The 26,584-nt window shown below is 30.8% G+C and overlaps 1 protein-coding gene across 1 annotated transcript in view; it reads right to left on the bottom strand.

Moving 5' to 3' along the window:
• Positions 1-1,851: 1,851 nt before the first annotated feature.
• Positions 1,852-26,584, bottom strand: part of LOC134710875 (uncharacterized) — a 32,460-nt gene continuing 7,727 nt past the window's right edge. Inside the window, exons 8-25 of the mRNA XM_063571285.1 lie at positions 25,671-25,832; positions 23,459-23,502; positions 22,271-22,293; positions 18,718-18,833; positions 17,646-17,816; positions 16,438-16,493; positions 14,782-14,895; positions 14,325-14,359; positions 13,069-13,166; positions 12,143-12,307; positions 11,081-11,127; positions 9,434-9,465; positions 8,963-9,069; positions 7,715-7,876; positions 7,102-7,151; positions 5,578-5,754; positions 3,755-3,790; positions 1,852-2,015 (exon numbers count right to left, since the gene is read on the bottom strand). Of these exons, the coding sequence (XP_063427355.1) occupies positions 1,852-2,015; positions 3,755-3,790; positions 5,578-5,754; positions 7,102-7,151; positions 7,715-7,876; positions 8,963-9,069; positions 9,434-9,465; positions 11,081-11,127; positions 12,143-12,307; positions 13,069-13,166; positions 14,325-14,359; positions 14,782-14,895; positions 16,438-16,493; positions 17,646-17,816; positions 18,718-18,833; positions 22,271-22,293; positions 23,459-23,502; positions 25,671-25,832 (1,759 nt within the window). The remainder of the gene's footprint in view (positions 2,016-3,754; positions 3,791-5,577; positions 5,755-7,101; positions 7,152-7,714; positions 7,877-8,962; positions 9,070-9,433; positions 9,466-11,080; positions 11,128-12,142; positions 12,308-13,068; positions 13,167-14,324; positions 14,360-14,781; positions 14,896-16,437; positions 16,494-17,645; positions 17,817-18,717; positions 18,834-22,270; positions 22,294-23,458; positions 23,503-25,670; positions 25,833-26,584) is intronic.

The following is a 26,584-nucleotide window of genomic DNA, read 5'->3' as shown; positions in this document are numbered from 1 at the left end:
GGGGTCTTACAGAACCTACTCCTTTGGCACAGTTGTTTCAGAGGAGAAGATTTTAGTAAAAGTTAACAAACGACCACGACAGACGGCGGACGACAAGTGATGAGAAAAGCTCACTTGACCTTTCAGATGTTAAAATAAAAATTACCGTTTCATTTACTAGAGGACACAACTGCGTATTTATTTGTAACTTTTGTTCCCATTTTCAACTTTGTATTGAGTTTACCTAAGTTTCTTGGAACAGATTAATGTAATTCCCATTTTTTTTATTTTTTAGAACTAAATACCTTTCACTTTCTTTTAAATTTATTCAGGTCTTCTTTCCAAGAATGATTCAAAAGTATTTTCACGAAGTTCCCTTTTTTCTACACGGTTGATAATTTTCCGTTACTCACGGTATATTTGGGTTTGTTTTGTTCACAGTAATACGTCGTCGTGATCAATGAAAAAACCCAAATTGCATTGCAAATTGTACAATTAATGTTGGCGAGTATATGTTGAATCTTAAGAATGAGTGTCGTTTTTGTTTTGTTTTAATTTCCGACTTGACATGTAATCGTCTGTGCTCACATTTTATATTTTCATGTGTCCGTCTGTGGTCACTCATCGCTGTCAATGTAATAAAAATATATGCGACCTTATTACAATTTCGGAGGTTTTGCAAGCTTTAAAACAAGCTTAAATCTTACATGTTTTAAATACAGAAATTCTTGTACCAAGACAGGACTATGACAGCTGTTCTTCATTAGTTAGATGTGTATGAGCTTTTGATTATGCCATTTGTTAAAAACCTCTTATGTTTAGAATTTTCCCTTTAGTTCGATAGTTTTGCTTTTTCAAACATTTCTGTTCATTATCTAAAAACATGTTTATGTTAATAAAATAACGGTACCAACTTTCTTGCACCAGATGCGCATTTCGACAATACATGTCTCTTCAGTGATGCTCGTGGCCAAAATAAATGAAATCCAAAGCTTATAAAAAAGATGAAGAGCTATAATCCAAAAGGTTTCCATGAAAGGTTAAGGTTTCCATGAAATCTTCACGTCTTGGCATGTTTTCTATCTTAAAAAGTTAAAGATGGAAAACATATGCATAAAGACGTGAAGATGTTAAATATCTTATAGATGAATTACTTTAAAACTAATATTTTACAAATGAGAAAGATATTTCCTCAATTATGGACAAAAAAAAATTCTGCGTCGCTTCCCATAAATTAAACAAATACATTTCAACTCCCGATTTAGTGTTTCTATATAATAATGTAATTTCTTGTTTAAATTTTTTCCCATATATTTAAAACTATTAACACAAGTGCTATTGTGAATAATTGAGGTTGATTTTAAATTTAAATTTCTCTTCAAAAACTCAAAACGAATATATATTTCCTTTTCATCGCAATTAGAAGTTATACTTAAATTATATCTCACTAAACAAAAGTGAAGAGGGATGCAGCTTATGAATAGCATTACTAAATTATTTTAATTAGACTAAAAACAAGAAAAAATAAAAAGGAAAGGACAAAAAAAGACAATCCAGTAAAGAAAACTAATAACACAGAATTTATTAATGAAAGTATCATATGATTACTTCAGATTATTTACTTCGGTTGATTTTGACATATGCCTCTGATTTATTTTATTTCACAATTTAAAATTACATAACAATAACACATATACACTTTAGTGAACCAATACAAAATAATACATAAAAGTTTAATTTAATTTAAGACACTACAACCGACTTTAAGAATTCTTAATATTTCTTTCATATTAAATTTTTTGGAATTAATTATTTGTACATTCCGTTAATCATCTGCGAATTACGCGTATCCATGTGCTTCATTTCAAATTGTTATTTACGTCCAAACAAGGAACCAAGATCTGGCAGAAGACCAACAGATTCTGTGCATTGGTTACAATGTTTTGCACAGTACTTCTGTCCAAATGTGTTTCTGCATATGTTGGTTATATTAATCGTTAGGCAGTCATTACCAAGTATATTACCACAAGTTCCAGCTGAAAGTAGACACGAATAAATTACTAATAAACAACTTTAAGGATGTATTCTTCTGACTTTTCAGTCTCGTTCAGTCTCGTTGAAATCTCGTTCTTAAATTATTTCCAAAACATATGATAGAAGCGGAAAATATCAATGAATTTTAAAAATATTATAATCAAACATAACTCTGTGATTGCTGTTTGGAATCCTTGGTGATTTTTTTATCGACAAAGCTCTGTAATGTTGTACTTTATTCGCCATACTATTTCTTGTTGTCGTCAACGAAGTACACAATTTTGATCTTAATCATTCTATCTCTGATGTATTCGGTTACAACTTCTTTGGATTTTTTTTTCTTTATCTGTATTGTAAATTTGGAAATCAGGTATCACTAATGAGTTTTTTAAACAAAACATGCGTATGATAAAAAAAATAATTCTTTATTATGCCGAGTTTTATACGGTTATTCAACTCGAATAGAACTTTTATTTAAAACACAAACTAGATCTTTAAATGAAATATAATAAAGTTTTCTTTAATCTTTTTTTCATTCTATGATTTAAGATAAATGCTTGATTGATAAGTCCGGGAAAAAAAACCAAAAAAAACAACCAAAAATACCCTAGCAATGGTAAAGTTAATATAAACTTGGATCTAAAAACACTTTCATTTTAGAAATAGTATACAGGGATAATTCAATATACAAACTACAAAATTAAAAACTTTTTTTAGACTTATATTTACGATACCACAGAAAAAGGTTGTTATAGCTGATTATAGCTCTTCTTTAATGCTTTCAGATAACTTGAAATAATTTGTTTAGACCACTTCTGTAGAGAAAGATTGTCTTTCAGGTCCCCAAGTAATGACCAAATTGAATAATTGTATTTCATGTAATGAATTTGACCTTTAAAAAACGAAATGACCAGTTTTGAAAATTTTTTCCTTTACATTTAGAAAAATCTAGACTTTATGGATTGCTAAAAGTTCCCGACTTGTTTCAGACAATATAAGTTAAATCGACCCTTTTAAGACAATTATAGGTTTCAAATAATAAATGTTAGCAGAAGCAACAATTTTGGCATAGAGAGAGAATCCGAAATACGTTATTCAAAATCAAATTTAATTTCTCTATACTGTAGGAGGTGGCATAACTCTGATAATAATAATCAAAGTTGTATATTTGCCACTATAATTTAATGTAACTAATATATTTGGTTCACCATATAAGGATATATCGTGATATTGTTTTAACATACACAATATTCCAAGTTCCAGTTCGACTGGTAAGTTTGGAAGATAAAGTTACTTTCAAAACATTTTAAGGGACAAAATACAAATGAGCAATCCTGTGATAGCAATGTCATACACAAGCGCTACAGACTTAATAATCAAGCACTTTGAATTTAATTTTAACATTGCAATGAAATTTACATGCTTGAGAATATTCTTATTCCGTATTTGCAACGGAAAGGGTATGCATTCAAACAATACACACCATGTGTCTCAAATAAAGTCAAATCGAGTCATTGTGTTAAATACAAATGTTCAATAAATGTTCAATAACTAAAAGAAAATGATTTAAAAAATCCAAAAGCTTTAGCTAGACTTATACATTTAATAATGTACTTACCATGAGCAATTACTAATAAGAAATTGCAACAGTTATAGTTTTGAACTTAGTATAACGTAATTTCTTAGTTTTAAGGAGGGTACGCGTAGCCATTTTATTATTAGGGAATAACAGTTTACTCACATGCAATTGTTGGAAGAAGTTGTGATTGAGGAGCTCCTGCAAATATATATATATAACATATTCAATTTAAATCATAGGACCACTTAGTCCAATTACGTTTGGTTTTTACATTTACTAGAATATATACTTTAGAAGCATTCTCCCTGAAAAACAAAACATATGTTATTCATAAACCATACATAAAAAAAATCATTCACACTCTGTAATAGAAAATAAATGACAAAATGTTCCTTTCTTTTCAGTAACAATAACGTCACCCCTGGTCCTTTGTCAACAGGAGACATCCGTTGTTGAAAAAGGTCTTTATGATTAACGTACCCTTTTATTTTTCAAAAGAAAGGGTTTGTTATATATATCATCTACAATAGATAATTCAGCTGATTTTTAATTTTTCATCGTCATGCCTTATATATATCGTAATGTGTTACAATGCTAGATAACAACTGACGAGGAAAGGGTAGAACCTACCACCTAAACTTGATTATTTTCGAAACCTATTTGTTCAAGTAGTCAAGCGCGCCCGGCATAGTGCAACACAATTCGGTGGCACGATATTTCTCAGTAGCATTAATTCCAATACCGACTAGAGAATAACATAAATTTGCTTCCACCATTATCCTTCAACATTTTAGTTCGCTTTATAGAGGATGTATTATTATTGAATGAAAACCGTACAGGATGCAAACTATGCTATTTTATTTGTTTCATTTTTAGACTGAAATCTAAAATTTAACTATCGATCAGTGCACGCACATCTGATGGTTCAAATATGTCAGTATTGTCATCAAAGGTTCAGTCTTATAATTTGATACACGAGACGCGAGATTCGTCTACGCACGACTCAGGAACTCACAGATAAAAATAGTTAGAAAGCAAAACAAGTTTAAAGTTGAAAAGCATAGAAGAACGAAAATTTCAAAAATAGATATGCCAAACACGGATAAAACCCTGTAATGCGAATTGTATATTGCGAATATAAAAAGTTAGTAAAAAAGATGACTTTGTGCATTGCGAAACATGATTATGAACTGGAAATGAAACTAAGTGTAATTATATAGCATAATTTATGCATAATTCATAGATAATATACAAATCTTATTTACAGGGTTTATCAATAACATCTTGATAGAAGTTTTTCCAAATGAAAAAATGTCTACACAGATCTTATTCACGTGAAAGTTAAAAACATCAAATTTCAATCTAGGATGTGTGCATTTTATTTGTCGATATTTTCAACGTCTCTATGTTCTAAATGCAACTTTGTTAACATTACAAAAATTTAACATAATGGCATTTTTCATTCGTCGTTTTAACAATTTCTTGGCAAATGCAACTTCTGATAGGATTTTCGCTCGTCATGAAAAACAAAACATAGTCATGATGAACTGATCACTGATTCCGAACAGTCGAAAGCGTCTTCAGTCTTGGTTGGAACTCTTGTTGACAAAGCCTTCAATTTCGGTTAATTGTTTTTCTTCTGTCTTCCTTGGCTTTTCATCTCGTCTCTTTCTAGTCATTATTTGTGTTTTTTACCCTTGATAGCTTTTTGTCTTCGTTTATCTTTCGCTATCAACGTTATGTACTTTTGGTGTTAAAAATATTGCTTATTTATTTACAGCTCGATGCAAACAAAACACTGTTATTCTATATTGAAGGTATATAACAATGTGGATTGAATTTTTACAGTGGACATAAAATTCTGTCGAAAGCGCACATAACCTTACAAATAATACATCGTTCGTGTTGACTACCTTATGAATATACAGTTGTAGAAAAACCTAAATCAACAATATCTCAAACATGCATAATAAAAATCATATTACCTATACTACTTTGACATAATGAACAGAATCTTGGACATCTGTGTCTGGCTATTGTATGAACAGGACCGTAAGTTGTTCTACATATTCCAATAGAATTGTTCCAATTGCGGCAGCTAAAATTTATATCCTCGTAGTCAGTGCAACCAAGTGGAAAATGCTCGTTTCTTATTGGTACAGCTAAAAGAACGAAACATTCGCACGTTTATTACAATGAGCAAAACGAACAACACATTTACTAGATAGCACCAATTAACTGATTTCCACAGTTACAGATATACAATTGAGGACGAACAACACAACATACAGGACTCATGTTCCTTAACTTGATACACAACTCGACGCATTTGAACGATTACACCGTTTAGAAAACATTCATTTTCTTTGTCTATTTAGAAAATATATTGTAAAGCGAATTCATAATAAAATGCATGCTCAAGTTTTCAACAGGATGACCACTAAGTTGATTTAGATAAATCAAAGACGGATAATAATATGCAAATCAGAGTCAAAAGTTACTCAATGCAAAAGGAAGCTATAGCTAGCTAAGGTAGCCATATGTGATAATTGAATACTACGACACTAAAATAGAATGAAATAATAAATTTAATATCAAAACAAGTTTCATTATTAACGGAAATACGTAATAAATAAGTTGCGTCTAACGATTTTTTTTTAATTTCTTCATTAAAGTCATAAGAAACCTCAAATCAAAAAAAATAATGCATATGTTTTTTATAACTCAATGGATAGTTTTCATTATAAAACTTATGTACATATACTTTTTTCTGAAGAAAATTCTTTAATTTATTCATATTTAGAAGAAGTTTACTTTATTTTAATTGCTTGCTTCCAGCAACCAATTCCACCGACATATTTTCCGTATGTAAAGTGACCTCAGTGTAACCCATCTCGTAAAACTCCGGTGATCACAATACGCATGGATGTCCTTAAAATAAACTATTATTTGAATACACATGTTAAACACGTGCTCTCTTTCCATGCTTTTTTGTTTATTTTTTGTCGATTGTTGACAAACAGGTGACCATCGTTAAACTTCGGCTTAAAAACACGAACTTTAATTACCTGCCATATTTTCACAACAACACTGACCGATTGAACAAATAATTGACCATTATACGAAATTTACACGAAAAAAATGATAAATTTGTGCACAGAAGACTAAGTTTATGATGTGTGTATGCATTGGTTCAAGAATTGGAAGAACATAATTTTTCACCGGTCACTCGTTTCTTATGACTTTAAGCATACACCAGACGAAACTGGAAAGCCCAAGAAGTATAAGTACCTCATAACTTGATGAACTATTTATCCAGGAAAGAATATAAAAGTTTAGCCAAATAAATCATTAATACATATTATTTGTTCTGGATAGTTAGTGATGTTTTTCTTTGACAGAAAATACACAAAAGTAAACTAAATAACACTGTAAATGGGTTTCTGTTTTTTAAAACAAACAAAAAAACACGTTTAACCCGGATCATACAATAAGTTTGACAGACTTACGCGTATATTCCATGTATATCACATAAAAACATCGAGTTTCTCCTGGTATACTAAAAATATATGAACAATCATTTCAAAATGTTATGTTTTTAAATTTATAATCAGATTCGAGACTTAAACTATATACTCTTGCACTCAATGACAACACGCTACCATACATATCACTAAAGCATTACATCATGGTGTGGGGTATAAATAATATTAAAAATTTGGTATTGTAAAACGAATGCTTATATTGTGTTAACATGTGTCGAGAAAATCAAAAGATTTTCAAGCACAGGACTCAATTACATTACTAGCTGTTTTTGGCATACTCATTCGAAATGTTTGGTCCTGAATGTTTATTTTTAAAAACATTAACATAGTTTATAAATTGTTAGTAATATTAAAACATTTACTTTACCTATCCTTAACAATAGGCCGTGTCTTTATATCTCTTTATTACACAACACTTGCAGATCATGTAAATGAGAGATGTCACATTGACAATCATACAATATCTTCGTATTTCTAGTGTACCAATGTTTTTATCTGCATAAGAAATAACATCTTCATATTCATAAATAAATCTCGATTAGCAACAGATAGCTATTGTTTGTTCAGTAATACTTACTTTCGAAGAAATGTATTGAAACAGAATCTGTATTTTCCTGTTGATCCTGCAGGTGGGGTAAACGTTACATCTGTCGTGCAATTACCAATCAAGTTAGTATTATCAGCAGATGTAAAAATATGCAGGTCGTTCGATGGCCCCTCTGTCTGTTTTACAAAGGGACTGAAAGAGATATACATTTTCTGACACTTATAAGTTTCAAAAAGTGACAAACGAATGTGTTTATAAATTCCATGATTCATTACTGAATTCACATTTAATGTAAATATTATTATAACTACAAGTCACAAACATTCAAAAGCGGTGACAGTTTAAACGATCAAAAAGCATGCGCATAACTGATGAGTATTGTGTAGACGAAACGCAAGTATGGCGTATCAAATTAGAAGCATGGTACCTTTTGATAACTATTATTTGTGTGTTCCTCTGTCCTGTATGTTCTCCCATTTATTTGTATTGTAGTCCTGTCATAGGATGTTGTCATTTTAATGTTATATTTAACATTGCCATAAAAGCGGGAGGTTTTGGCTAGCCGCAAAACCAGGTTCAGCCCACCATTTGTTCTTAAAACGTCTCTTACCAAGTCAGTAAAAAGACCATGTTATATTGTAGTTCGTGTTTGAGTGTGTTGCATTTTATTGTTGTGTTTCTGTTGTGTCGTTGTTCTCCTCTTATATTTGATGTGTTTTTAGTTTGTAACCAGGATTTTTTTTTATCAATCGATTTATGAATTTCAAACAGAGGTATACTGATGTTGCCTTTATTCATAAGGCATTAACAACTTTGACTTTTTAAAAAGGTATCTTATCACCACACAAAGATTACAAAAGAATAACATATAGATTTTCTTGGATCAAAACACTTACAAACCATAGCATGCATAGACTGAAATTTACAGGATCTCATTCTCATAAATTATATTATATTACACCATAAATAGAGGTAAAGAAGACTTTGTAGAGTGGTACACAATATCTTCAAATCAAGATTAATTGCACACAAATTTGAGGGAGGCTGTGATAAGATGTCAATGCTACTAAGCACTGACCACTAAGGATAGACACAAATAAGCATTCACACCAATAGACATACACACGAAAACATCAAAAAGTTCTCCTGATCATTTAGGGTAATACTTTAAGGACATAAATAGGAAGAAATGAAAACTTGCCCGAGTACTAATTACTAGCTACTGAGATTAATAAATTGTCAGACATAAAAAAGGAAGTAGGATAAAATAAAACTTACCAGTTCGGGTAAAATCCACCAGACATAAACAATAAAGCATGACATGATTTCCCTGGTACACATTGTGTTATAGAGTCATGTGGTATTGTTGGCGTGATAAAGTAGGGCTAAAAAATATATATAAAAGAAAACATTTATATTAGAAAGTTCATAAGAATGGTTTTGTCTGAAATTTGTTCAAAATAAATATTGATATCAATGGCGAATTAACAAGCGAAATCTGTATAAATTGTAGGTTTTCTTTTTGTTTCGATAGAATATAGACACTAGTTAATAAAAGAAAAAGTACTATCTTTGTATCAAAATGCATTATTTTTCTTTATATTCAGAACGCATTGTTTACATGAGTCATATTAATACATTTTATGTCAGAGAAGTCTATGTAGAATAGCCTAGACGTATTTAAATTATTCAATTTAGCTGACAATAGGTAGAATTTAAATCTAAATAGATAATTTCACCCAAACACACCTGACTTGTTTCCACTTGATGCTGATAAGAATCTGCAAAAGACAATAGTGTCTTCACTTATATGAAAAAAGAATGTGTCAATGGGACACAGATTTCCTCACTTTCAAAAATTTAACAAGTCGGTATACAAATTCAAACTTTTTAATTTTCTTTTTTTATTAACTTAATTAACTCCGTTTTCCGCTAAACTTACGATGTTCTCTCACTTAAGCTTAATAATTCAAAGTTTGGTTTGCTTCGTCGACATTGGGATAAAACATACAACAGTCTGCGTCACATATTCATTTACATCAAGACATTGACAATAAGGGATGATGTTTGGATTAAAATTTTACGACAAAAAAATTAATTTCAGCTTTTCAGTCCAAACTTTGTCATAACTATGCAAAAGGGCATCAGCACATAAAACGATATTCCAGGGCTTGTATTTCCTATCAAAATTTCCTTGATAAATGGTTGCTGCTTACAAGTAAATAAACTCATCATAGATATCAGGACTAAATTTAGTATATACGCCAGACGCGCGTTTCGTCTACAAAAGACTCATCAGTGACGTTCGAATCCTAAGTAAACTATTGAACCAATGTTCTTTAATAGTTGAAATCATTTCTTCATAAATTTTACGGACACAGTCACGTGTTGATTGTAGAATAACTGATTCACATATGACATTAGATACGTTCCAATTATCGTGACAACATCCTGGCGCCTATTGTGATACTGTGACCTATCGAATACGACGTGTCACCGGGTTGTTCTTTCATAAGTAAAGATATGGGTGGCACATATGGAGCTGACTCAGAATATACGTCCGAAGCATGTTTTTTTTTATCATGGCGTAGTAAGTTATTTTCGACTTATAAATGTGAATGTCCCTTTTGAGACTTTGCATCTTTTTATGATATGTTTTCCGTATGTAGTCATTAGATTCGGGATAAAGTGCTCGAAATCGATCTAAAAAGTTATTTATTGGTGATTTTTAATTTTTTGCTAAGTAGCCAAAAAACCACAAGAACTGTAAACTAAATAATATAAGGGTAATTTGATCTAAGAACAAGGTTCACATACACGTAAGCCAACTATGGCCTCCAATTCCAACTATGTTATAAAATATCAAAAGGGCCATACGATGGTAATTATCTTTTTCTATAGCCTTACATTTAGGTAAATTATGTGTATCCATAAGTGAACATTCTAGGCTCCAAATTTGTTACAGATTAGATAAAATACGATGATGTTGTTTGCATACTTCGGAACTAAAAACGTGAGGAAAGCATTGCCCGTCCGTAATCTACGATCCTTAAAATAATGTAACCATAATATGCTAATGATAATATTTGATCGGTAGAGACATAACAATTCTTGAGCATGTTTAACTGTCAGCGTCACTCAAGCTAAAACTATTTTAAATCATTAAAAAAGAACTTACGTTAAAACGTGATTAAGGGTCATTACTTCAAGTTATTCATTATGTGTTGTGACAAAAAGTTTGTGTTAAAATTGATATAACAACTCTTGTTATGAGAATTTTGCAGTATTTTTGTATTTTTGGCATGATTAAAAACATGAACATCGTTGAACGAATTTTACATAACCATTGAAGTAGGACAAATAAAGACGCAAAGGTCATTACATTGCTATATTTACCTGGAGATTTAATTTCAACCTCAAAACAGAATTCATCGCTAGTTAACCTGAAAACAGTAGAAGAACAGTATTAATATAAAAATTGTGAATGTATAAAGCTGCCAACTAAGCCTACACAAGTTAACAATATATCATCAGTCATCAAGCTGAATAGGAGCAAATCAATTTAATACTTTCATTTGATATTGTTACACAAATTCATCTTCATATCTTTTATGAACCATCTATCGTTCTACATTTGTAAATGCATGTAACAAAGCAGGAATATGAGAGTGTTGTCGGTTCGTTTGATGTGATTTATCATTTGATTTTGTCATTTGATTAGAGACTTTCCGTTTTGAATTTTTCCTTGGAGTTCAGTATTTTTGTGAGTTTACTCTTTCGTAATCTAAATAACCCAATGGCTTACAGTTTGTATTAATATACATTATATTTCCTACAGTTTACTGGGAAACTGAAATAATATTGAAATGCTTATAAGCTATGAACAGCAAACATGTTAAGTTTTTCATTGGTGTCTTACATTTCATTCTTTAATATTTTGAAATGACAAAATTATATCAATATGGAAAAGATCGTGGAAAATAATGCAAGGGAGAAGTTAAACGTCATTAAAGTCTCAAGGAGACATCTAACTGTTTCGATTAAAGTATTATTTTAAAAGATAAACATGTAAATCTATTTCCGTTGTTGTTTCTGAAAAATGTTTCTACCTAGCTATACTCTGATTTGATTTATGAGTCTTAAATCATCAATTAAGAACAACAACCCTTTTTGAAGTCATACAATGGTTTCGGTTATATTGGCACTTTTCTTCAACTTGAATTGCTTATTATATTTGCTCGCGATTGTTTTAAATTTGTTATATTGAAGGAAGAAAACAAATTGACAAAGTTAGCTCACATAACGCCATAGTATATACGAGCCTTAAATATCGATCAAAAGACAATTGCAAATTCTACTTACATGTTACCTTTATGAAAATTAATTTCTGGAAACTCTATTACTTAGCAAACTCTCGACAAAATGACTATATCTGTTAAAATATGTCAAAATACCTACTCTCTAGTATCGCCTGTTTGTACACAGGTTTTGTGTACACCAGTTGTTGTACCGACAACAATCACATAACACAGGAAGGTACCAGGATTTTTGGGATCTTGTATTACTGTTATCTTTTTTGATGACAGGCCTGCTTCAACAGTTCCATATCTTACTGAAGGTTGTCTATAAAAACAATATTCATAGAAGTATTTCATTTAATGCATGATTTTGTCGCTGTGCAGTCGGTATCAAAACTTTTTGCTAAATTTTTATAATAAGTGTTTTTTGGCAGTTGAAATACTGTGTCTAACAATCCTTGTAACGAATAATATAGGACGAACAATAATTGTTCATTTTAGGATTGGCAAATATGTTTTTCCCTTCCATCATAGAAATAGACTTTTGTATTTGATGTTCATATATCCTAAGTCTGTGGCCCTTCATAAGTCCAATGAAATTGGTATGTACCCCAATCATAACAATAATTGAAACATTTTCTTTTCTCTATATTGTCATACATTGAGAGGTGAAGCAAACTTTTCAAACTGGGTATAATTCATCGTTTTCTTCGGAAATGCTGTACATAATCAGAAATATGCTGTTTTTCCTAGTTGTTCAATTAATTGATAGCGTCATGGATTAGGTGTTTATTGTATACTAATTTGGAAACTACATATATTGTAATCCTGAAACGTCGCAATCCAAAAAAATAAACTGCATACTTGACTCGTTAATAGCTCCCCAAAAGCATGATGCTTGAAAACTTTATATCTTTTTATTGCGTGATGTTTTCTCCAAGATAGAAGACATTTTTTAGCGCAACAATTCTACACGATTTAATTACTTGGAAATCGTAAGTAAGCAGCATGCATGCCTTAAATGATTGCATCATTCCTTCTTGTGATTTTACCTATTGGGGATTTCTAAATGTCACTCTTACTTACTGAGCACTTGATGTGACCGTAAATGGAATATAACATTCCTCATGCAAAACACATACTACCTTCTGTGGTAATACATGGTCTCCAAAACTGGCACCCGGCTGAAATAATACATTTAAAGAACACACATTTTACTTTCTTTTACATATAGATGAAGTATAATACATTTTATCCTTACATTGGATATTTGTAAAACAAGATGCTTATCATCTAGTGAATGTATATCAAGTGTTAAATGTTGTTCGTCTATCAGTATCGTCATATGGTTGCAGCTTCATATATGAATGGTGTATACTTTCTCTGTAAAGTTTCAGTTTTCTCTACGGTTATATTTAAACTACATATGTTGGCATATGAGGCTTTGTACTTTAAAAATACAAATAGCTAAAATGTTTTGCACATTTTTTGTCTAAATTACTTCTTAAGTTGATCAACTAGCAAGGTCGTATAGTTAACAGCTCATTAATCATGTTAATAATTAATAAGTTGTTAGTATGAATTAAGTGCAGTCTTATATAAAATACCCTTGTCATCAATACATGTGATTATGTATACTGTGGATTCATTTATTTTCGTGGGTACCAATTTTCGTAGTTTGGGGAAAACTTGCATATTCGTGGGTATTTAAATTCGTGCTTTTTGTAAAGTTTGCATACATTCTTTAAGAAAATTTGTAATTCGTTGAACATTTAAATTCGTGGTTCTTCAGTATCCACGGAATCCACGAAAATTGGTATCCAACGAATATTAATGAATCCTCAGTACATTTGATAACCTCTTATATAAGGGCATTTCAAAATCAATTAGTTTTAAACAGTAGTTTTGTTGCAGTTTTTCTAACTGGAACTTGTTATTTTTTTTTCTATTTTGTCTAGTTTTTACTCATATGCTTATAATTTTTTTTCTGTTCCACATGATTTTGTGAAAAGTGCTGTTCAGAAGATAAATTTTCGGAAGAAAAGGAGAACAAGATTTTGTTTACAGCAATTAGGAAGTATCTCATGTATCTGTCGTCATCTTAGAAACAGATATTCAATGACGTTTAACCTTTACTCGTGATTGCCAGCGTAAAGTTTTCTGAACTCGATTTCAACTTCATCACCTGCAACTCATGGTTTAATAGCTCTATCACATTAATTAGACTTGAAAATCAAGTTTGGAATATTACATCAACGGGAAGATATAAACTCCATTTTTAGCGCTGATGTTATGATAGTAAATAGAAATGAGTAATTATGACATACAAGTTATATATTTACCTGTGAGTGCGGAGCTGTGAGTGAATTACCATGAGCTAAACAAAGTAAAATATAAAGTATTGAGATCTATTTTCAACTTAGAACACTACAGAAAACTAAGAAAGTCTCACTCTAAAGCAGACATATTCCCTAACAAAGATTACGTTCAGATCGGATAGAACTGACTTTTGTTTTTTATTAATTTGAATATATTTGTGAAAAGTGTTTGTGATTAAGAAATGCATACACATTGTAGTAACAAATGTAGAACATAAGTAAATGGTGTAATGGGCAGATCTTCATTCCCCATCATCACATAATCATCATCGGTTTTATATCAATTTGAATAAAAATAGTGTTCTTACCAACCTGACATGTAAAATAATATACTACCAACCAGACAGCTAAAATAATGTACTACCAACCGGACAGCTAAAATAATGTACTACCAACCGGACAGCTAAAATAATGTACTTACCAAGCTGGCAGGTAAGTCCCGAATATCCAGATGGACACTGACAGAATCCGTTACTGTCTTTGCCGTTGCAGAAACCTTGGTTCATACAAATCAGTCTGCTGCAGGGTCCTCTAGCTTAAGTGCGCGTAAAAAAAATAACATGTATTTGTTTACTTATCATACATTTCTTCTTTTTTTTTTTAATTCAGTCAATATATTTGAATAAAAAGTTTTTAATTTTACAATCGGGTAACACACTAATATTGAAAATATTTTTTTTTTTCTTATTATGTATGCAACAGTTTGACAAGTTACCGTGTGAGTAAAAAATGTTTTATCTTTTTTAAAATCTATCTTAGACTAGTAAATGTAAATGCCAAATTGAAAGATAGATTTTAAATGCACGTTAACCTAGGTTATATGTACAAATATAGTATAGAGACATATAGGAATTAATGTATTCGACCTGGGATATATTAATAGATTTGAAATTGACCTGAAGGCTGTCAATGTCCTACAAATGTTCTTATAAATACGACCAGTAAACCAACAGTGTTTCGTTGATTTAATATTAGTTCCGGACGATCAATACTATTAGAAGGTACATATAAATGTTTACTTTAACTCAAAATTCCAATGTCCCTTTTACTTTTGATAACTATTTACACCACTGGGTCGATGCCACTGCTGGTGGACGTTTCGTCCCCAATGATATCACCAGTCCAGTAGTCAGCACTTCGGTGTTGACATGAATATCAATTATATGGTCATTTTTATAAATTTTCTGTTTACAAAACGTTAAAAATTTGGAAAAACTAAGGATTTTTTTACCCCAGGAGTTGATTACCTTAGCCATATTTGATTAAACTTTAAGAATTTTGGATCCTCAATGTTCTTCAACTTTGTATTTATTTGGCTTTTTGACTGTTTTGATCTGAGCGTCACTGATGAGTGATATGTAAACGAAACGCGCGTCTGGAGTATAAAATTATAATCCTGGTACTTTGATAACTATTTGACCAGAAACATTTAGATAAATAGCAGCAAAGTAAACACTCTAGAAATAAAGTTTGTTTGAAATTATTCAAGCTGCTTTCTAAGGCATGTGTATTAAAATTTTAAAATCGTAATCATTTTGAATACGCGTTTACTTGCAGATAGGTTTTTATGATGCTTATGAAGACGTAAATAAAGGCAACAGTAGTATACAGCTGTTGAAAACTCATAAACATTGATAAACATTAAACATTAAAACATTGATTGATTTATCAAAATACCAAGGTTGTTAAAAGTAACTCAATAGTGATATGTTGAATTAAATAATATGTTGCTGGTATTTTACAAATTTGCTCTTGCAAAAAAAAATCCAAGAATCTTGCTATTAAATACAAGATAAATACCAGTATGCATTAGAAAAAAATATAAGATACGACTCTATTTCCAGAAAAAAATCAAAACAAGCAAAATATTTTTTTAGATAATTATAGACCTTTAAAACAACACACATTTCATTAGTTGACATGTGTGATCGAAATATATCTTCCTTATCCAAAAGTATTTTTATCATCTCATGTAGCCATTTTTGAACAACAAGAAGGAAATACATTTCACTATCAACATATATATTTGTTCTATTATTCAAAGTGATAAAGAAGTTGCCGACTAAAATATATGTACCATGTAATGTTGCTTTCGTTATTGTAATGTTGTAACACCTTTTCTCCCCTTCTCCTCTACAAACAAAATTAAATATTTTATTTAAAATGAATCATAAGGTTCAGCTTCCGGTCAATATATCAACTACTAATAAATGAGTCGCACGGAAATTATAAATGTTAAGTTCAGACAGAAGGAAAATTTATGATTACATTAATCAGATTTAGAAATACAGCATAAATTATGACATTTTTTTTCTCCACTGTCCAAAGCTTGCGATTTAAGTATAAAAGGAGAGTTTACTGCAATGAGACTGTATATCGACTTAAAAACCAACAAAACTTAATAGAAACTATTCTATCGACGTAATGTACTGATTAAAAAAAGTTTTCATATTAGACACTTTTTGAAGGGCCATATTTTTGATAATTGTCATGGGTGCAACTAATCAAAACGCATGATTATAGGAGTTACCTTCATACAAAAGACAATATTCAGACACAATAATGTGTCTATATAGCCTTAAATCGGATACAACGAAATATAAGTAAATGTGAAATTTATGTACTGTTATCTGCTTAATAAAATGCATTTTTAAAAGTAATTCGCAATAGACAGCTTCATCACATGATGCTTAACAATAGAAAACAATAATATCAGCGTTACAGTTGATACGAGCGGAGCCTTCGACTTTGTATACTGTTAAAATACACGGATTCTTGCAGACACTGCAAACTTAATGTAGTTATAAAAGAGGGACTAAAGATACCAAAGGGACAGTCAAACTCATAAATCTAAAACAAACTGACAACGCCATGGCTAAAAATAAAAAAGACAAACAGAAAAACAATAGTACACATGACACAACATAGAAAACTAAAGAATAAACAACACGAACCCCACCAAAAACTAGGGGTGATCTCAGGTGCTCCGGAAGGGTAAGCATATATAAACTGCTGATAAGAAATCATGCATTTCATAGCCTTCTGTATTTTGTCATGATACTGTCATGCGATGTATGGGTAGTGTTTGATATTGGCATTTGTTATTCAATTTTTATGCAAAAAAGCCATCTGTAATGCAATGCTGTGTTGTAACCACTTTTATCAACATATTACTTTGTCATAACAACTTTAAAGGTAAAATATAAATATTTGAAAATAAAAAAAAGAAGAGCTATAATAAAAAAGGTACACATAGCTGAAACAAATAGACATGTAATATCTTACCCGTGTACTAGTCCAAATTTTCCAGGAGGAGTATTTAAAGTAAAACAAACAGTTATTGTTCTTTCTATTTCTGTGTGTATTGACACATCAGTAGAACATGGACTTGGGTCTGTATCTGACTGGAAAACAAAGATTCCATCCTGGGCATTCATATTAGACTCTATCATTGGGCTGAAAATAGACATTACCTTGCAAAGAATTCTTTAGGTTACTATGTATTTTTGTCTGATCTAAAACTTCGTATAATCTCATAGTACGTTACCACATACATTCTGAAAATCAATTTATGTATAGAGTAAATTTAATCAAACATTCCCGTGGGACATGGAAAGCTATGCGAAACTTTCTATTTGAAACTAATGATTCAACATCGTCACCATTTTGGTGCCTTGGACAAAACCTGACATTATAGCTAGTCAAACCTCGCACTTGTATAACAGTGGCATAACATTCAATTATATTGACACCGATGTGTGAACAAAACAAATATACATTATAGGTAAAATCGTCAAAAAACTTACCATAGCACAATAACACAATGACCGAATGCACAAGTACCGAACCACTTCAAATGAATATACCACAAAAATACACTTAACAGTTAAATTAATATTCAACTTCATTGCGATCTTCGTTTTCATTTTTTCGTATTCACTGTAGTACGAAGTTGCAAGACCCATCAATATAAGGCAATGAAATTGGAATGAAAATGATCACAATAATTTCAAATACAATGTCCGTCGTTACAACATAGTGGTGCTCAGAGGAAGGCAATAATGCTTTTTCAGAGACAACATGCGTGCACAGAATGAAATCTAACCAACATCATTGTTCCTACTAAATTTGTTATTTCTACTTATTCAAAAAAAGAAGTTAAACATCTACTGTTCCTTGATCGTAATTTTTTAGATTTTTTTTTATGGGATGATCTCTGTTGATATAATGTTTGACAAACATTTCTTTCTCATCAAAAATACAAATATAAACCTCTGCCAAAAAAGGTTCTTATTCATATCATTACATTACAACACCCTGTCAAATATATACTTTTCCGTATAAAAAAAAGACATACCAATTTGAATTATATATTTGGCTCTTCATCCATAAACGTGTATGGCAAGCTTTACCAACTGAACATTCAATACTACTTCCATCTGGTAAAGTAGGGGCAATGAACTGTGGTTTTGTCTGAAATAACAAAACAACTTCCATGATAATGACAAATAATGCTTTCATTTCAATTAGTCCATGACAACTGTTGACTGGTTGCTAAAGATTTATTTTAGAACATTACTATGAGGATTGTGTGAGTTTACAGACATATGCATGCATTTCGATTTATTTAAAAACAAACGATTTCTTTTTATTGGTATTAAAATAAGGCTTAATATCATTTTTATGTTTTCCGAATTGATGGCTTTTGTGAAAACATGTTTCGCTTATCAGAACGAGAAAAAGAAAAATCACAAAAATATAAAATACGAGTTTAAAAAATAGACTTTGATAGTGAATCTTTCGTATCTTTATTTCTTAAGCTCGGTTTTATTAAGAAAAGTAGTTTCAGTAAAGAAGATAAAATATAAAACTTAACTAAAAATGTACGAAGGCAACGAAGACCAATTACTGGAAATACCTCATATGAACGTTTGTACCTGGTACCTGGTCAACTATAAAGACACGATAGATAAATAGCAATGCTCATTTTTAAATAAATTTAATAACAAAAATGCTTTTTCAATTTAGTATCGGAACACATGTTTATAAAATGTTTTCACATAGATATGTCTCTCGGTAGTCCACAAAAGGACATTCTGATGAATAGCATCATTGCTAAATTAACTAAAGTTGATGAAACTAGGACGTAGGGTCGCTGTAGAATCGTCAAATCGTGAAATGTACTGATAGCAATGCAAAGTTATAGAAAATACCACTTTTTTTTTCTTTTTATCAAAAGCAGTTACAATCTAACTACCTTGAGCATTACACTTAAAATATTGAAAAGATCTTTACCATTGACAGCCGCCGGACTATGACCAATGAACAAGGCCTCTTTATAGTCGTCAAACTGATATGTATTGATAGTAATACAATTACATAGAATGAAATCTTGAATCTTTCACAAGAACTTCCAATCTAACTATTTTCATACTCTTGCTTTTATTATTATAAATATTGATAGTGTTATCAGTAAATTAAACAAAACTAAATATTAAACATGTGCTGTTTCACGGTTCTGCAATCCGTCGATATTAATATTTAGGCACGACACAAGGTCATGTTTTTTCTGACTGTTAATGATGACTTCATACTAAATCTATTAGAAGGTGGATGTGTACTTATTGATATTTTATCCTCAGATACCTGAATTTTATATATATATATTTAGGTTTTTCCACCTTTCCGTGTGGAAAAACCTATTGAATTTGTTCTGATTATTTTTTTTTCTTCCTATTTTTTTTCTTGCGGTGTAAAAGAGGGACGAAAGATACCAAAGGGACAGTCAAACTCATAAATCTAAAACAAACTGACAACGCCATGGCTAAAACTGAAAAAAGACAAACAGAAAAACAATAGTACACATGACACAACATAGAAAACTAAAGAATAAACAACACGAACCCCACCAAAAACTAGGGGTGATCTCAGGTGCTCCGGAAGGGTAAGCAGATCCTGCTCCACATGTAAAAATGTTTCAAAAGATGTCGCTTAGTTTTTTTGTATGTGATATCATACAGTCTATACACTTTTGAAACTCACTCTGTTTAACAGAACACTTTTCTTTGTAAGAGTTATCTTCCCTAACACTGTTTTTCTTGTTATCAGATCTCCTCCGCAACCGTATAAGAAAGCGACAAATTTATTTTTCCAAATTGCTCGTTATATCCTCAGGATGTTACGTTTTATATTGACCGAAGCTTTACGAAGACCCCATATGAGAGTTATTTCCCCTTTTGTATTGAAATAAGTGAAATAAATTTGTAACTGGAAAACCATAAGTGATAGAGGCCTAGAGTCTTTTGATATGAGGCCCTTGGTCAAAAAGTATGAAAATGAGGTCAAGGTCAAAGGTCAAGGTCATGTTCAATTTTTTGACTTCGGCTTGTTATCTCTTATTTTCAGAAATCATACAAGATATCGACAAACTATTTTCAGACAATTGTCAGTTGCGACATGTCGTCACATGTAAATTTTACTTTTAAGGGTACGTAAGATTTAATGCGAGTTTTCCCCCCTTTTATATATAATATTAGTTGTATGGTAATATAACTCATTAACAATATAAAGTAGAGGCCTAGAGTCTTTTGATTTGAGGTCCTTGGTTGATGACCTTGAAATTGAGCTCAAGGTCATAGGTAAATTTAGCGTTCTAGATTTTGAACTTTCTCCTCTTATATATACATGATAAAGCCATGGGACTTTTGGCAAAAGGTTGCAATCAATGTGACCTTGAAAAATCCAACCGGAAGTGACCTTTTGTAAACCGGAAGTAGCCATTTTTTGTACTAATTTAATGTAAAAGTATAAAGAACCATCTATTTTTGGAATCAGTGTCAAGTAAACTATCAAAAATACCGAAAGTAACATATTTTAAACCGGAGCTAAAAAATTATCGCCTTATTTATATCTTTTTGTATAGAAACCATACATTTTTGGAATCAGCGTTCAATAAGCTGTCATTTGACGCTAAAATTGACATTTAAAACCGAATTTTAATATTTTCATATAAAAAAGATCCTTACTGGTGGAAAGACCATCAATGGTTTTTTGAACATTTGGTTTTTAATTTGTTATTGGCTTTGTACTTGTTGTCAGACACTGCGAGTACTCTCAGATCTGGAAGGGATGAGGAATACTTATACCCAACCAGATCCTGTCTGTGTTTTTGTTGGATGATTTCCTTGAAGCTATCAAATGAGGTGAGCCCTAAGTTAGGAGAAAGCTGAGTGCTTACAAACATGTTTAACACCGTCACGATTTTTTTATATGTTTTCAAATGTCAGGAGCCTGCAGATCAGTCATTGTCGTTGGATCATGTTTTTTTATGAATTAAACCGTTATTTTTTTTTCAAATGGATTGTTTCACATTTTCAGGTCACTGTTTTTTTTTTATATTTGACTAAACGGTACTCTGTTTTTCTCAGTGTTGAAGGCTTTGAGGTTGCCACTGATTGCTTTCATTCACATTTTACCTTCGATAGATAATTGTTTCATTTGAAAATGTACCACATATCATAATGTCTATATTGAGCTTAAAACTTAACATTAGAAAGGGAGTTATCAATTGACAGCCATCGGACCAAGAACTGGGGACAGGGCCTTTAATAAAACGATCAACTGATATTTTCTGATAGTAATGCAACTTTTAAGACAAATCATCGACCTATCACAAATTATTCTATTTATACTGTCTTAAGCAGAAAAACTAGACATCTATTAGAAAAGCAACACATATGTATCGCCGTCTCGCGACTTTCGTCGAAGATGAGATAAAAAGATAGTAATATCATAGTAATTATTATGTGGGTACAATATGTGAGATTAAATGCGTATCCACAAAAAAAGTTCAGCTTCTTTTAAAGATGAAGCCGACATTTGGCCATGTTTCTAATGAGTAGATAACTTACATGAGAAACTGGTTTAGATGGTTCTGAAAGTTAAACATATAACGAAATATGATCAATTAAACTTGAAAATGTATTTACTTCAGTACCCAAATTCCCTTCAATAACAAACATATTTAAAAAGGCATTTATATATTACAACTTCATGTACATTTTTGAAAGCCTCTTGTAGCTGCATCAATCTAAGATTTTAATTAAACATTTTTATATAAAAATAATCTATTCCCATAAGCGACATATATTACGCAAAAACGAAATTACATAGATGTCCATGACGCAAAGTTATATTACTGAGTCTAACGAGTGCTTTAAGACAGACATTCTTCATTATTAACAGTTTACACCAGTTGTATTTTTTACCAATTAAAGACATGTTTCGAAGTAATTGTAAAATTGCTTACTTTAAATTCGGCGTCAATCAGATGTGGATACCATAAAATGTCAAAGATATGTTAGACAATAAATAATCTAAGTATCTTTCCTCTTGCAATATTATCAAAATATTTTACTTTTCTTACCTTACATAATCATATCCCAATCCTCACATAAATACAGTTAATTTTTTTCGATGGAAACCATGTTTATGAGACTGACTCAAAGTTTAGTGACTATTTTGAACGCAAATATATGATCGAACTAGAAACAAATTATTCAACATATACCATTAGTCTGTCTTATATCATGACTTACATCTAAAAATGGACAATAAGGATTGTTTTTAGAAAAAAAAAACTTTACGAAAAAAGAGATAACTTCAGCTTTCCGATGTTGAAATCTCTTATTTAATGAAAAAAAACATTCCTGCACATGGAGCTAATTTCTCTCAGCTCATATGATATTCCAAAGATTGCCTTTCCTATCATGATTTCCTTCGTAGGGGTTGCTGCTGACAAGGTAGCTATTAAACCCCAAGAGGAGGTGAAATTTGAATCATCACTTGGACATTTTTACAGACATCATCACAAGATGGTTAAACATTATTTAATGGTTGATATCCAGTCAACACTGGATATGTTTAAATTGTCGTAACAACAATCCTGTCCTTTTCCTTCGAATTTGTCCTTACGAATGGGACTTCTCTTTTCCTTTTGGTATAGTTTGCCCCTCTTTTATTAGAATCAAAAGCAAATAACTATATTTCATATGAATTTAATAGACCTTTTCAAATAATTAAACTTTAATTGAACTTACCAGCTGTAACTTCTATTGAATAACATAATTCATCAGCTGTTTGACTGAAAAATAAAGATGCAGCTGATAATTGATTTGAATTAAACTAAAATTAACGTAAAATCTATATTATTAATGGTTCTCATTCAACTTCAAAACATTTTATTTCTTGTTTATAAAGATAACAAACAGCTGAGACCCACCTCCGAGCGCGGGATTTTCTCGGTGCATTGAAGACCCATTGGTAGCCATTGGCTGTTATCTGCTCTTTGCAATTGGTTGGGTTGTTATCTTTCTGACATATTCCTCATTTCAATTCTCAATTTTAAACAGCAGTACCATATTTAACAATATGAACCAAACATCACCAATAATTATTACTGTCCTTCTTTAATCGTCTGAACAACTTATTTGTCTAGTAAAGTTGTAAATTTCATTAAAATACAATAAGCAAATAAAAAATGTTGATTGGCAATAGGAATTAAATTTCCGAAAAAACAAATTCATCATAGATACCAATTAAAATGTTTTACGTCAGCCATTTTTGCCGTCTTCAATAGACTTACCAGTTACGCGCAAATCCATAAAGGTAAAAAGGCAAAATAATGTAAGAAGTTGAAGAGTCATAAAGATCAAACATTCCTTAAAGTTTTGTCTAATAAAGCTTGGGCAATATTTTTCTGTGGTAGTAAAGAAATATTTCGAAGAAAAGGAAAGCCAAAGACTAAGGTGGTAAAACCCTCGGGGAAGCAACACACTTTAAAAGCGAAAGCAGAATTTATTTCTTTTTAACATTTAAGATATTAGAAAAGAAAGAAAAAAGAGTATTGTCAGAACACTGGAAGCGGAGCATATACTTTTAATCTTTATTTAAATAAAACAGCAAAATTCAAAATAGAAAATGCATTTGGTTTCAAAACATTTTAAGTGCAATAACGGTTTTGTTAATGAACTTATGGCCTTGTAAGAATGGAAATAGATAATTATCTATGGCATAATTAAAACGGATATTGTATATGTGCCCAACATACATTATTAGTTACACAGTGTGCAATTGTCCTAATACAGGAATTTATCGGGTCAAGCCTCACCCGATATGAATTTTATTGACCCGATAAATTCCGTATTAGGACAATTGCACACTGTGTAACGAATTTATCCTGATTTTGCTATCACACCACTTGCTTATGGTTTTTTTTCCATTATTAATTTTGTATTAGCACACTGTGTAACAAATTTAACCTGATATCTATATGAAATTTATCGTTTTTCCATATCAGTATGGTAAATCTCAATTTTGGTTTTGTTTCATATTAAGAGGCAGTGTGACTTTATGATGAAGAACAGCAATACAAAACTAACATTATGCAAATTTGATTCATATATTTACCCAGCACTGTAGTGAAAAGTACATAAATAATAAGTGTTAAAAAAAAAAATTGTGTCGGTTTTGTCTACTGAATACTGTTGTTTGATAGAAATATACTGCCAATAAATAAAACCATTTAACATTAACATTTAATAACAATTGTATATATATAATGTAAATGAATGCTTTACATATTCTTGTATGCAAAAGATAATTCCTGAAAATTTAAAATGTTAAATATCACAAACTCTTAGAACAGTTTTATCAACCAATTAATTTAATTAACAAAGCGTATTTTCCACCATGAGATTTATTAAGTGTCATTTGTTGATTGTTAAATTGTGGATTATTGTAAATTTGCAGTCATTAAATACGGCAGGATTTGACTGCATACATGTAAACAAAAGGGAAGCAACTCCGAATTTCTTTTTTATTTATTAAGTCAACGGTACAAGGGAGATAATTCCAATTGACGTGATAAAAAATTGTACTGAAATTTATTAGGACAATATCAGCCAATCAAATTGCGAGAAATTACTCTAAATCAGGATAAAATTGTTTATCAAGTCCAATCGAATGGTTGATCCTTTTATATATAACGTAGTTAAAATCGTGACGTTTTTAATGGGATAGATTGACAGTACATCAACAGACGTTTTTAATTATTGTTATTTTAGTAATCTGTAACTTAAACCCACATGACAAAACATTATGATATTACAGCATTTGGTCCTTATAAAGTTGTCCTATTTCTTTTTGAAACAAAAAAAACGTGCTCCAAGCATAATTCAAAACCGGCAGTCCCTTATCAAATGGCAAAATGAAAAGCTGTAACACATCAAACAAATGAAAATAAAAACTTACCCAGCAGCATTCACATTTTGTACACAAACTTTATGGTTTCCTATTTTCTTTGGCAGTATAGAAGTAACAGTATAATATACATATGTGTTATTTTTATCCTGTAGAAAATTCAGGCCAAGAACTTGTACACTGGCATCCACAAAACCTTTCTTCATTGAAGGTCTAAATATGTTTAAAATAAAATTTGTATCATAAATTTTTAGATGGCATTTCACAAAATATGTATTTCATTCCATATTCTTTTTTTATAGTTTTTAAAGGTATGTATTAGAAATGTAAAATTAAAAATGTGTCATGCATTATCTTTAATTTGTTGAATACAGGTCAACGATGGTTTCCGTCATGCAAGTTTCCCTGTCTCTGGTCCATAACAAATATCTGACACCATTGTTCACCAACTTATCATTGGCCATAAACATTTGTTTTCTAATATTGTTTGCCAAACTTAATTTGAGCGCTGCTGAGATAAATCAATTCAGACACATTTCAAGGTAAATGCATAATTTACACTCGTTCTAATTGTTTCACGCCAATGCATTTAAACCATAGATTTTAGGTGTTTGCGTGATCAATATATTAATGTCTATTTAGAGGTATTCGGCTAATATAATGTTAACTGTTAAACATTTCGAATACCTTTCCTCAACATCAGGTATGAACAAGGAAATATCCTGTGTATATTCATGATCTATAAAGCCTATATCAGTAGAAACAATTCATTTCAATATAAAGTAATTAATTTTGTTCTAGGTAATATTCAGTACAATATTTTATATGAATACAATTGATTAGGATAAAAAAAACGCGTCATACTAAAATAAATTTTGTTTTCCATATTTACCAATACGAATTAGAAGACTTTCCTTACAAAATAATCTCCAGTAATCACACATAGCATTTCACATGGAACTACT

Source organism: Mytilus trossulus, chromosome 3 (genome assembly GCF_036588685.1).
Source record: "Mytilus trossulus isolate FHL-02 chromosome 3, PNRI_Mtr1.1.1.hap1, whole genome shotgun sequence".
Taxonomy (NCBI): domain Eukaryota; kingdom Metazoa; phylum Mollusca; class Bivalvia; order Mytilida; family Mytilidae; genus Mytilus; species Mytilus trossulus.
This window is presented reverse-complemented; position numbering and strand designations above follow the sequence as displayed.